The following is a 14475-nucleotide window of genomic DNA, read 5'->3' as shown; positions in this document are numbered from 1 at the left end:
ATTAGAAAGCCCGTTGTAATAAGACCTAGTTGTTTTATAAGCTTAGCAAGTTGTTTCATAAATGAATCAGTATTAAAACGAATTGTCATTGTCTCGCGTCACTGTTTTCTTACAAAAGGTTTGTAACCTTACAGTTGAAAGTTTTGTATTGCATCAGCGTGTAAATAAAAAAAATGTCTGTCAATGACCAAAAAAGCAGAAACCCAAGAAAAATAATAAAAAATAAACGGCGACGATGGCGTTCAAAAGGAACATTTTTATCGTTTCGTTGTTTGCATATGTACAATACCCAAAGTTCTCAAGCGACTTTGGAAAATGCTCTTGAGGTTTGATTTGTTGTATAAAATCTTACGAACACGCTTTGGGCTTCTGGATTTCCTTCTCTCCATACCTATTGTAGCCAGTTACAACACTTTCTTCACTCGTACCAAAAGGGAAACTGAAGCGGTTCTCTATTTGAGTAAAAATAATGAAATGGGATTCATTTGGCCTCCAGGATTATGAATATTGAGATTTCTATTTTTCAATATTGAGCACGGAAGTCGCAGAAAATCATTTTTAATGTAGCACTGAAGCCCCATGTTCCAGGAGCGTTACGCCATAAAAGGAGTTTTCAAAATCTCCGCTCTCACGTACCTTCAGTGCATATTAAAGCTATGCATGCACACTCCTGCTATTTTCAAAAAGGTAAAAAAATATGTCACGACTGGTGTCTGTGTGTGGAATATACCTGACAAGCTTTACATTTGCTAAATTACCCAAGCATCCAAGAGAATGTTCGGAACGTAGGTACACGCGCTGCACGTGCTCTCCTACCCTATACAAAGAAAAAAAAGAAAAAAAGTAAATCACAAATATTAAGCGTCCGTGGAACACGCGTGCGAAGTGCCAGTTGTTTTAGATTTTTGCTTTCTAACAGTTAGAGGTAAAGACGCCAGCGTACGCAGCGCGTGCACCTACGTTCCCGACATTCTTTTTGAAGGTTATTCAGCAAAAGGTATATTGCACGTGTAGTCCACCCAAAGGACACGAGCTTGACGGCCAAAATATCCAGGATTGGTGAGAAGTTTTTCGTGTCATCTCGGATTTAGGTACATCTTCGGTTAAAACGAACGTGATATTCATATTAACGGGACAAAACTACTCTAGCATTCACCTCTAACTCGTTTTCTTCATTAACGTTTTCGGCTTCTCTTCAAAGACTCACCCTGATCAAAAGTCGAACTAAACTAAGCGAAGAATATCAATTTACGGAATTTAAATAAGAGCACTGCCAAAATACTACGCTAATCGGAAGCCGCGACCCACTCTAAAACCGATATTAAAAATGGTAGTGCTAGCTTGTCAGCGGGCATTCAGCGGGTTCGCTTTTTTCAAGCAACCTTGTGCCCCGATGTCATGATCGTACTGAAGGAGGTTATGTGTTTGTACTGCCATTTCTTTCGCCGTGTATTTCTGCTGTGTTTTCAACCGTCCCATCAAACGATTTCTACTTGTTATGTTATGCCGTAAGTCGGGGTCACACTGCTCCTGCATAATAGAAGAAAACAGTCTGCAAACACGAGTCACCGCAATATCCGCGGTTCGAATGCCGCGTGCCAAGTTTTCTCCTTGAAATCATTGCCATGCGGCATTCGAAGCACGGATCTCTCAGTGACTCGCGTTCAAATCTGTATACAGACTGTCTTTGAATGATGCATAAGCAGTGTTACCCCGGCTTTCTGGACCGCCGTTTGTAAGTGCTCCTCAGCGATCGCGAACAAAGATTATTAACTCCCCGCTCGCTCAAGCTTCATGGTGCCGAAGGTGGCATCCACTGGCGGCCATAGTTTATATTTCGTCTTACCCTACGATGGACTAAAGGCAAAAGCTACGGACCGCCAGATCCAATCACGAGCCACTTAGAAATTGTGCGGTATTTCGTTTTGATGCACGTATCGGTGCCCCCGTCTCGGATCACTGCTAAGAGGACGGGTGGACTGTGGATCAAATGGAAGAGCACTGAGTGACTCAACAATTTTACATCGTAAAGAAAGCCACGATGTATTGGCTCTTTGCAGCGTCGAAGCTATAGAACTGATGCGGCGTTTTTGGATTCGAGTATTTTTCGTCTACCCCTAATCAATGTTAAGCGCGTCATAGTATAGAGTGGAACGTGATTGGACCTGGCAGCCCGTGGCTTTGGCCTTCACTCTATCGTAGGATGAGACAAGGTATAGTCTCTTCCTGCCGCGCGGGAGATTGCGATTATTTTCGATAACGCTTTTGAAACGTGCATGGCGCACCGCAAAGATCGTAGTTCTTTTCAGACGGTAAGTGGGGCTTGTTCTGACCCTGCGCTGAGCCTGCGTTCATTGAACTCGCATTGGCCGGCAACTTTAGGAACGTGTATTACTTGTTACAGACGTTATACATATACGAAGCAAACCAGTAAAACAATAATAGCATATTACCTGACTGATCAAAACTGCTCTTCCGACTAAGCCAGTCGTACGTTTTACTGTACCAAGGTACCAGCTTTACATCACGCGATGGCCATACAGCTGATCACAAGGGCTACCACCATGCTCGAGGCGAAAGTTTCGGTTTCGCCGTAGACGCTCAAAACAAAACTTTGAGATAAGAAGTCTACAAAACTACACGAGGCATAAAACAAAATTAGGCAACTCGTAATTCTGGGGAACTTACTTCACTGAAAAGAGTCTTAGTCCTAAAATTGAGAAAATATACCGGAGTGACCCTTTAAAGCAAACCTTTTTATGTTGCTTGACTCGTTTCCCTTTTCTAAAGATATATATATATATATATATATATAACTGAGAAGAAAAACCCTTAGTGAAAACAGCAACAACGGACGATTTAATCTTCGATGTTTCGGCCGGAGTCCGGCCTTCATCAGGAAGACGAAGGCCGGACTCCGACCGAAACGTCGAAGATTAAATCGTCCGTTGTTGCTGTTTTCATTAGGGCTTTTTTCTCAGTTATATATATATATATAAAATTTATTTATATTTTATTTTAAATTCTCTCTGGCCTTCAAAATTACAGAACGGAGTGGGGGTCAGTACACTTTGATAATCAGTCGGAACGGTTTATAATATTTACGGCAGTTTAAAATAGATGACAAATGGCAATTGTGGCTATCGGTGTGGGAAGATGGTTTTAGTCCACAGAACTTATTGGGAGAAGCGACCCTTGAAATCTATTTGTGCTTTATTTTGGAATGCCTATCTAATATAGATGATCCAACCGTGAAGAATAAAAAAACGGATGTTTCAGCAATCGATCTTGAAGTAATAGATTAGTATGGCATATGTTATGAAAGAAACACAAGCGAGCTGTTTTTGGGGCGTAAAGCAAGATTAGGCCTTGATAGAGTGGCATTCAAAGAGCTTATACTGGTGGTTTGATGATATGTGTTAAGAATAAAACAAGCAAAACGCTTTTATGCTGATTCTAGATTATTATTTAGTTTGTAATGACCACGCTTCCAGATAGCAGAAGCAAATTGTAATTTATTGCGAACAAGTGTTTTATACAGAGTTACTTCCAGAGAAAAAGGAGCAAAAAATAAATTTCGTTTAAAATAACACAGCATGCGGTTAGCGTGCTGTGTCATCAACATGTATCAATTAGGAGATATCTGGAGATATATGAACACCAAAGTATTTTTATAAAGACAAGGAAGGTAAGGTGATGTTTTCAAGAAAATAAGATGGAGGAATATTAGATTGACACCATATACTCTGATGGCTTTGCATTTAGTCGTGTTAAGTTTTATCCCTTACTGGTCCCACAAGTTAGAGAATGCGTTAATATCTTCGTGTAAATTCTGAGTATCCAAAGTGTTAGCAACTTCTCCGTAAATAAGACAATAATCAGCAAATAAACTAATGCAAAAAGGAAATGGAACATGGCAAATCATTGATATATATGAGAAACACTAATGGTATACCAGAATTAACGAAAACAAGTGGAGATCTCCTATCGTAGCGTGTTTTAGGTATCAAATGCAAAAACAAAGTGACACCATATATTTCCTCTGATAGCATCTCGTCGGTTTGTCGAACGAAGTATAACTGAAAAATTGTGCGACGGGCCAGCCACTCCCCCATAACGATTGTTGGACAAAGGGGAAATAAAATAGAAAAACTAAAAAAACTCAAACGCCGTTTTTTTTTACAGTTTGGATTATAATTTGCTGATCTGCATCATACTCTGGATATGTATATATGACCCTCTGTTTGTCCTCTCTTGTTTTATAGATACGGAGCAAGGTGCCCACGAACGCCGGCTCCTCGGCGATCTTCTGGCCAACTACAACACGCTCGAGCGCCCGGTCTTCAACGAGTCCGAGCCGCTCATCCTCAGCTTCGGTCTCACCTTGCAGCAGATTATCGACGTAGTAAGTGGAACAACCAACGTGCTGGTTGCGACGAATATAGACGCCGCCTCCTCGTGAGAGGCTTTGTACCCGGCCCTCAGCCGGAGCTCACGGTCTTTGTAAAAGGAGTCCCGATCCTGCACATCTCCTGTGATCGCTTGCGGCTGTGGTGCGAAGCTATCTGAAGTTTGCTAGGCACTGCACAGTGCTTCATATTTTTGCAGATAGTTTGCTGAGACACTCTAGCAGAGGTATAACTCTGGGTTGTGCGTTTGCTGATCGATTGGTTGTTTAAGTCGACACTTTCGCAAAGCTGTATTGTTGCACTTGTGGCCTGAGTTGCGCGTGACGATGAATGTTCAACGAAGTTTAGCTAGCAATCTAAATTCGTTAAAAACAGCCGCGAGTGTGCATTGTCTTGAGTACTATTCACTTGCAAAAACTAAAAAAACAAAACAAACTTCATACATTAGACGTCTTTTGCGCAATACCTTCATATTTACACTTTAGACAACTTTTTTACGACTCTAAATTGTTTCTAATGCAATACATTGTTTGTGTTTTAAAACGGATCCTACAAGCGCCAAACTGGTCGCAATTTGATGGAGGATTTTAGCGGAAGAGACGAATGACATGTAATCCAGGCTGGAGTATCACGTTAAGATAATATCTTATTTTTAAGTCATCGGTGTGAATTAGATTTTCCTTGTTTATTTGGCAACAAATAAACCGAGTAAACAAGGGAAGTGAAGAGCTTATGATGAAATCTCCCTCTTTGTTTTATTTTCTATTTACGTGGCAGATCTTTATTTATTACATGCTGCGTTACTGCTATCCTAGGTTATGATACGTCAAGCACTGGCTATATCACCTATCGGTTTGCACCCTCTTTCCTAATGTTTGCCTCCGTGAACTAATATATGAATGTAGCGCAAATGTAGTGAATTAAAAATAAAAAGAACTGAGCGCCAAAAAGCGATCCAGGAGATGAAACTGGCTCTGGACTCTTTGAAATGCGTTTCGATCGTACACACGTGCAAGCGCTCACTATAAACAAGTTCACAAAAGTGTACAATTATGTATTTATTATATTCAATATTTTGAAAGATGCACAACAGCATATTTTCTACCATAATTCATACCTTATACCACATCCACCAAGAAATGGTTACGTTTTGCTGACGGTTTGTTAACCAAAAAATAGCAAGCGTCAGGTATTTGCAGACTTGTACCGTACGCATTACAAGCAATCAAATTACTTGTAATCGATTACTTTTTGCAGTAATTTTGTAATCAGTGGATTACTTTTATTAGGCAGTTATCACAACATTAATCTGATTACTTTTTGAAGTAATAAAATTACTTGTAATGGTTACAATTTGTCCACGCCCCCCCCCCGCCTCTCCGCCCCGGGCACACGCCTTTTTTTTTTTTAATAAAATGACAAAAAAAAAAAATTTGCTTTTGTTTCTCGGACGGAAAAAAGAAAGATTTTTGCGGAGCTGTAGGAAGCGAGGTCAATCTCTTTCTATGTACAGTTTCTGTGGAATGTCCATTTTTTTTTTGTTTTTTTTTTTCGAGCTGGGAGTGGGGAGTGGGAAGCCCCAGGCAGGCCACAGTGCGTGACATAGGCCATTCAGGGCGAAGTTTGAGGAAGCAGAATGTAGCTCTGTGAGTCCTTCGTTCAAACTAGCGCCCTCACGCACACACACACAGAAATAAAAAAAAAATGAAAGAAAAATTTTGCTTAGGGCACCTACTCGCAGCCCGTAGGAGAACCAGAACCGAAGAATGCGTAAAGCGGATGCAAAATATAACAAAGGCAGTTGAAATATTTCCCCAATTCCCCTACGTGGTCTTTGTGACAAGCAATGTGTCGAGTAGAGAAGTGGTCGGGGCGATCTCTTCCGCTAATGGATACTTCACATGGTCCGTTTCTAATCCTGGAGCTGCTGCTCTTTTGTATAACATGCGAGTTCATCCAGATGTGAATAATAAAATGAGTGACGCAAACTTTGAGCAACAACCCTTGCTCAAGCTTAACAGTATCTAGAACCCCCTCCGCTCCCCCCCCCCCCCCCACACACACACACAGGCGAACGCCCAAATCATTAAACGTCTTCAAACAAATTCTATGCTTGTGTCCGCACTGTGAAGGTGCAACGACCACGAAGAGGGAGCCAGTTTTTCTTCAATACTTGTGTGCAAATGTGAAATATAGGTTGAAAGTAGTTCATTGTTATGAGCGCTAAAGATGTGTCTTCACACAATAAAGTAATCGGAAAAGTAACGATTACTTCTTTAAGTAATGTCCAATTACTTTTGCTGTCGAGTAATCAAGTAATTAATCGAATACTTTTTAGCCAAGAGCAATAGTAATTGTAATCGATTACTTCTTTTTAGTAACGTGTACAAGACTGGGTATTTGTGTGTTTACAGAATGTTGTTTATGAGCCGAAAACAAATATCACGACAAGATGAACTGGCCCAAATCACCACCCTACTTAAATATAACGATATATCGTGGCGTAAAATGTCAAGAGTAGCTGGTGGAGGCAGTGTTTTTTTTTTTTTAATTTTTTATAGCTACAAGACATGAAAAGGGTAGCAGCAACAATGCATAAACACTTTCTCCAGCGTTGTTCGAGGTAAAATGATTTGGTGAGAGCACTTTTTGCGTGCGTAAATTCAACACATATGAGGACGTTTCCTGCCATAGTCGTCGGCATCAAATGACAATATCTTTCAAAATTACATTCATATATTTTTTTTTCCAATAGCTTTGTTCTACCCTTGAGCTACTTACTTTAAGATAGACATATTATCTGACTTATACTTACAGGTCGTGCAACAAATTAGGTTTGAACGGCTAATAAAACTTAAAAAAAATGAAAGACGTTTACGATTCTCTGTAATGCCGAATTAGAGCACAGCTCTTGAGGAGGAGGAGGAAAGGGTACGGGTTGAATTCACGGGGAAATTCTGGGACGATTTCCAGGCAAGTTATCCCCGCTAAATGTGTCAAAAAAAATTTCCCCGCTAAATTTATTAAAAAAAATTGCCCGCTTAATTTGGCGGGCAATTGTTTCTGCTAAATATGTTGGAAAAATTCACCGGGGAAATTTTCCCGCCATACTTAGCAAAAAAATTCCCCCCCTCTCCCCAATTTAGCAACAAAATCTTTCCGCCATTTTTTGGTGGGCAATATTTTCGCGACATTTAGCGGAAAAATTTTCTTGCTAAATTTAGAGGTAAATGTTCTTGCTAAATTTGGCGCTAATTTTCCCCACTAAGTTTGGCTAAAAAATTTTCCGCTAAATGTGGTGGAAAAATTTCCCCGGCAAACCTAGTGGAAACATTTTCCGCTAAATTAAGCGGGAAAAGTTCCTCGCTAAATTTAGCGGAAAATTTTTCCGCCAAATTTAGACGCCGTGTGACGTCAGGAAGGTGACGTCACTCGTGACCCTCGTGACGTCACACGTGACGTCACGTATGACGTCATTATGGAAGAGGTCCCATAATGCAACGAGCGGTTACGCCGACGGCAACGGCGACGGCGCTTACGCCGGAAACGGGCGCCTAATAGCTGCGCCCTAAAAATGTTATTAAAAAGAAAACATTCCTTCCATAGTGTGTCATTAAAAGAAGAGGTAAATTACAATAGCCAACAACGGGACTACATCTCCCGCTACGCAGATGATTTAATCAGATGCAGCACAAATACTTGTTGAGAGCCATGTCTTAACAAAGCAAACTAAATTGATGCTAAGACAATTGAGACCTTTTTTATATTCAGGTTAATTTTCCAGGACAGAGCGGGCGCTTATTCCACCCTGGGAGTTCATTAAAAGCAGAGGCGAGCATTTCAAAAACAGCTTCTGCTCTAACATGTTCATGTTTCGACTCCGCCAGACATATTATGTTCATATCACCGTAAATTCTTCCCGACCTGTTACGAAACGCCAGCCCTTTCGTAATGCGGCATCGCTCGACGTCGGTAGACTTAGCTTGAACGCGAGCATCGCCAAGCTCTAAGCAACGCGGCTCTCCCCTAGTTTCCAGTCAATTTGATCGATGCGGCGGAGCACGACATGCTTCCACTCGACTGATTAGCAGCGATTTCCAGCGACCTAATTGCCACCTCGTGGATTATCAGAGAATCACTGCAAAGAACTCGCGGCGAGCGTCTCAACGCTATGAACATGCCCTTGGTTGTTGTAGCGTTCCATCGGACAAATATACAGAAGTAAACAAAACAAATGACACAGACTGGTTAGGACAGATGGGAACTGTCAATATCGCGATATTTCGGCGTTAACGAGTTCTCGCAATGTTTATTACGTAAGATGCGTTTCGGAGCGCTCAAATATGGCTACCCCCGGGGAAATGTTTTATGATTACGCCGGGTGTTTTAACGAAGGCTTTTAAAAACCCTGAACAATAGTGTTCGAGAAAAACAAAACCTATTTCCGGGAACAAACTGCCAGCTACGGCCATGTCAAGGATGAAAAAAAAAAGTTAGTTAGTTAAGTCAGTTACTGGCATTTACTAATTTAATCCGCGTTGTTCAAGCTGTCAGTGTAACAATACCAGGGCAAATTCTATTCGATAACTAGGGTTCCGCGTTTTCCGTTTTTATTTTTTCGAAATTCGGCGTACTTTTTTTGGTGCTTTTGTACAATTCATTTTTTTTTCGGTGTATTCTTTTTACGTCGAATATGAAATAAACACCAACAGACACCGGATCACATGATCCTTGTAGCTCTCATATTCGTGATCACTCAAAAAATAACGGCACAGATATATTGAAAAAGAAACGGACACTTTTGTCAAATGTGGCAACTGTACAAGAAACAAGAAAAGCACACAGAAGTACGGACAAGCCAGATATGAAACCTATGCCCCAAAAAACATGGAACTTAACCTTCAGTACATCAGGATTACGTGATCATAATATAGTAAACACACATGTACTTTCCCAAGTTCTTGTTGATCCGCACTCTTCCTTTGCTCTTAATAGGACCCTGAGCTTCTAGCATAACACTGGACACTGGCAGGCTGAGGAAAGCGCTGCCTGAGCCGAAATCGGTCAAGCAACCAAATCTGACCGCCAAAAAAGACACGGTGCGACATTTTGAAGCGCAACATGTTTCGTGTACTCACTAAACTCTGGCTGCAGAGCTTGCACTAAGTTAGTCTCCCTTGCAACGAGTTTGAAAACAGGCTCATAGATGGCGAAGTCATGGGGAATTTCGGACTTAACGTTCCGATCGATCATGTGCACATTAAACCATAACGTCGTGATGGCATCAGTGTATCCCACACATTCGGAAATGTTTCGATTGACACTGCCATTTAGCTTTTTCGCCACGGCTCTGCGGTACGACTGGAAGGTCAAAGGGGCCTTTTTCGATTGACACCGAATTTTAGAAAATGAATTCGACGTACTTTAATCGTTTTATCGGCTTAAACCGAAAACGCCAAACGGACAAACAAACAGACCCTTGTAGGTTAAAACCGAATTTCCGAAAATGAAATCGGCGTTCTTTTATCCGTTTTTACTGGTTTAAATAAAAAAACTCCGAACCCTATCTATATCATGCAGGAAAAAAATGGCTCCTGTCTCAGAAACTTTAAAAAATAAGTATATGTAGCTGTGCAAATTCGTTACTAGGACGCATACGGGGGAAGCTTCGCCAGGCTTATATGCCTTCCGAACAACGAATATATATATATATTTTAAGTCGATTTTTGAACTTCATTGAGAGTGCAAGACATTCATAAAATATTTTGTTGCGTTTTTTTTTTTTTGTTAAGAAATTCAAAACCTCACTTCATTGACGATGATTTGTCAGATGTGGATGATGATAAGTTTCATAACTTTCAATTGTAGCACCTAAGTTATATGTATATAAAATGAAAGCTTAAACAAATACATATTCAACATGCACAATACCGCTGTCGTCAAATAAAGATATTTGGCAAGAATCGCCATTGAATGTAAGAGAGAACTTAAAAAAAAAACATCATATTTCAGCATCCTTTTTTCTCAAAAAGGCACTTTTAACAAATTCGCTTTCTTCGCGCGAAGAGCCCTCTGTATGGTTTAAATCAGTGGTTTGCAAACGGGGCGCCGCGGAACCGCAGGGCGGGGGGGGGGGGGTACCTTTGGGGTCTGCAAAGCCCTCGCCTGGACCCTTAACTCCCCCCCCCCCCCCCTTCCTTACCCCCATCTTTTCCTGAAAAAAAAAAGTTTCTTTTACCGTGCAGTCTTTATCGGCGATGTTTTGAGGTGAAGTGAAGCCTCACGAAGCGTAACCGGGAGTTTCTCCGCTCAAATTAGCCTCGAAAAGGACGTCACTTGGCTTCACGTTACGCGACCTATGCACAAAATTAGTAGCTTCCCCGCTAAATTTAGCGAAAAAATTTACATCACGAGACAAGACCACGTGACCTGAACGCAAATTCAGTTTCCGAGCTAAATTTAGTTGGGAAAATTATGTCGCATGAATTCGTGTCACGTGACCTATGCACGAATTCGGTTTCTCCGCTAAATTTAGCGGAAAATTCGACGTCACGTGACCTGCACATCAATTTAGTTTAGCCGCTACCCGTCATTCCCCCTACTGTGTGGACAAAGGCCACCCCGATGTGGAAAGTCACATTGTCAACAAGTCAATGGGGTGGACAGGAGGGACTGGAGTCACTGGGATGAAGAGGAAAAGAGAGACCTGGAGCCGCAGCTCAAGAAAAAAAACATGGAGGTTATTAGCGCTAAACCAAGGCCGTTTCACATCGCAAAACAATTGTAGGGCAATTTGCGATTCATTCTTTATAAAGGGTAGAGCCTCATTTTAGAAGGGGTACAGCATTACCATATCCATACATTCATCCTTTTACTTGATTCTGCTTACTTTTCCTGTCTGTAACAGTAAATCATGTCCTTTTTCACACTGTAATTAGTTAAGTTGACATTTGGGCTAGCTGGTAGTCTAACATATTGAGGTATTTAGCTCAGAAGGTAGAGAGAAGGACAGGACAGAAAAGAACGCTACTCTTTTCTGTCCTCCTTTCTCTTCCCTTCTTATCAGTAAACGTAGTTGTGAGTAGCGCTCATTTCTGTCCTGTCCTTCTCTCTACCTTGTGCGCTAAATACCTCAATATGTAATTAGTTGTTTTATTTTATACTCTCTCCCCGCCTCCTTCACCCACAGACATGGAATCCCCATTACTTTGTCAAGTGCCCAAGGGGAACCCGACACCCTCATGCTTGATAACCACTGGTCAAAATCCTAAAATTTATATCAGATGGGATATATGGTTGTAAACATAGATCCCTAGATTTAAAAAAAAAAGTGAAATGTTTCAATTTCTATTTCGAGAATCGAAGCTTGGTCATCGTCGTTCTTTCCTTAATAAATAATTAATTATTGGCATTTCGAAAGAGTATTCGTTGGTTTCAAATTAACATACAACCAAGCAAAGTATAGCTGATGCGCAGATGGAATGTTGTGTTTATTATATCCGTTTTCCTACAAATATAAACTTTATTGAACGTTGAGAATTATAAAAACAATTAAATGAATTTTCTCGATCATAATATCAGAATAAGGAGCTCAAAGATACTTCCCTTAAAAAGCTTTATGCAGAATGACGGAGTCCCTGGGGGAAACAAAATATTTTCGATGTGTCGATCGACAGCCCTAGCACGAAATATTAGCCTTTTCCAACTCTCGCGTTTCCTCGCCCTTTAAGCCTTGTAGGAAGGTAGGGTTGTGTAAGCCTACTGATATTCGTGTTTGTTTTTGATCTAAAAAAAAAAAGAAAAAAGCTTGCATAGGCCATGGGGAATTACAGACAAGTACATAAAATATATGGCAACGCAAGTTCACGAGAACTTTTAATGTAACCGGAAAGCGTCGTTAATGCGGATTACAGCATTTATTTCGATGCATAGCTAGTTATTTACTATAGCATTGAGAAACCGGTTCCTGCTTTGAGATTTCAGTCATAAGTGTCATGACCGAATGCTTTGGACAAGACTTACACCGTTACGTTTATTTTTCTTGGCGTGGAGGTAGTGGGCCATATGTGTTGTGACGGCTGTTGGGGAATGCCAGGTGCGTGTCGCGGCGTGTGGTGACCACTGAAGCATCAAGCCTCTTTGAACTACCGCCGCTCTACAGAACTTGAAACAACGCGACATACTGATGACTTGGTCCAGATGGTCGGTCATGAAGCCTTGAATTATTCCTACAAAATGTGATGCAACAAAACTGGCCCACTGCTGCGACACAAAAATGAAAAAAAAAGGTTTTTAGTTGTATCGATAAATCATTCGGTACGCGACTCGTGGTCCAAAACTCGGAATTTGCATGGTCCCTAAACGTTATGCTAAAACGATTTGCTAAGCCTGAATAGTGAGCATTTAACATCTTTTAACGTCGCTTTATGGTCACAACGAACGTCCTTGTCATTAGATATCATGCATTTGTATGTGCAGTGGGCTTCAAACTTAACGCCTACAGTCCGTTACCCAATTATGATTATGTTACCGGTTACTCAAAGCTAAATTGATCACTAAAGCAGCTGGAATGTTTTCACTATGCTAGGTTGTGGTCGGAAATCAAAACGACACGACGTAGTTGGACCGGTATAATCCAGAAATAACACGAAAAGTGACCAAACCGGACCATCTCATGACAGTGTTACGTTTGGAGAACACTGTATTCCCACATAGTTAATGCAAGTTTTTTTTTTTTTTAAGAAGAAATGAAGATTAAGGATCTAAACGAGCAGTAGGCCTAATCTGCTTGGCGAGGCGCCAGCTCGAAACACGAACTTTTGTGTTAGGCCTCTCGGTGCATGTGTAATAACGTAGTGTGTTTTCGTCTCTAGTGCCACAGTATCCCAGATTGCACTTTCATGAGGTAATATTTATAAACTGTTACTTATTCAATCTAGGGAAATGTTTTTGTACTTGCCATTGCTTTATTTTTTTAAATAAACAGGCCGAATACGTTTATGTACACCTTCATATATTATGCATAACAAGCTTAATTTTTATTAAGTTAAAGCCAAGCAACACATAAGTAAGGGCCAACAAATATTTAACAATCTGGAAAAACACATACTGTAAACAAACTAATTTTCGCACTGGCCTAAGTTTCGCGAATATCGCGAATCGCGTACAATTTGCGAAAACTAGGTCTCGCGAACGATTCCGGTAAATGTAAAACCGTTAGAATTTATATTGAGATTCCACCTCGTCGCAACTTTTAGAGCCCGCGAATTATACAAAACTTTCGGCTTTGAACTAAATCGCGAAATATAGAGCCCGCGAAAAATAAGTCGCTTACAGTATTTATGACACAACTTAACATCTTTAAATAGAACTGAAAAAATAACGTATTTCTTATTGTACTGATTTGTGTATCCAAACCACATATTACGTCTTTTATAGGATTTTTCTGACCATACCAAAAGTTCTTCATATTTTGCAAATCGATTTTCTGCGAAACTTGATGAAATTTGTATTTTTGCGGTTTCCTCTTGAATTCAGTGGCTTTTTTTTTGTAATTTAACTTTTATGGAATAATATAACAGTGCGCTTGTTGAATAGGTATTTATTCAAGGTTGCAGTTGATCTATAATTTATGTCATATTATTGAAAGCTACAAACGTTATCTTCATCCAAACCTGGTAAATTATCGTCAAAGAAGACAAGTTTTGAAGTTTTTATAAAAATGAATAACGCGAGTTTTTTATTATAAACATCTTGCGAGTCTAACGTAATTTAGAACGCCATGTAAAAAGCATTTTCTTTTGGGGGGGGGGGGGGGGGGGGGAGGAGATATTTGAGCCCGGAGAAGCTCCCAAAAACGCATACTGTGATGATCACCCAGATTACAAAATTCGCATTTGGTCCTTTAGAAGTAAAACACTAAAAACAAACATATGACGGAAAAACGGCTTAAAAGATTCTTGCTAGTGAAGGATTGGCCCAGCATATACAGTGTCACAAAAAAAAAATTGCAGTTTTTTTTTACCGCAAAACTAAGATAGGCGTCGCCGAACGCTCATTCTCCGTC

At 40.5% G+C, this 14475-nt stretch overlaps 1 protein-coding gene across 1 annotated transcript in view; it reads left to right on the top strand.

The window, feature by feature from the left end:
• Positions 1-579: 579 nt before the first annotated feature.
• The window catches only part of LOC121836190 (acetylcholine receptor subunit alpha-type acr-16-like), a 103312-nt gene continuing 89416 nt past the window's right edge, over positions 580-14475 (top strand). Inside the window, exons 1-2 of the mRNA XM_042291010.1 lie at positions 580-631; positions 4245-4405. Coding sequence (XP_042146944.1) covers positions 580-631; positions 4245-4405 — 213 coding nt within the window. The remainder of the gene's footprint in view (positions 632-4244; positions 4406-14475) is intronic.

Source organism: Ixodes scapularis, unplaced genomic scaffold (assembly GCF_016920785.2).
Source record: "Ixodes scapularis isolate PalLabHiFi unplaced genomic scaffold, ASM1692078v2 PGA_scaffold1__304_contigs__length_218370807, whole genome shotgun sequence".
NCBI classification, from domain to species: domain Eukaryota; kingdom Metazoa; phylum Arthropoda; class Arachnida; order Ixodida; family Ixodidae; genus Ixodes; species Ixodes scapularis.
The sequence above is the reverse complement of the archived record's forward strand: the minus strand, read 5'-3'. Positions and strand labels throughout refer to the sequence as shown.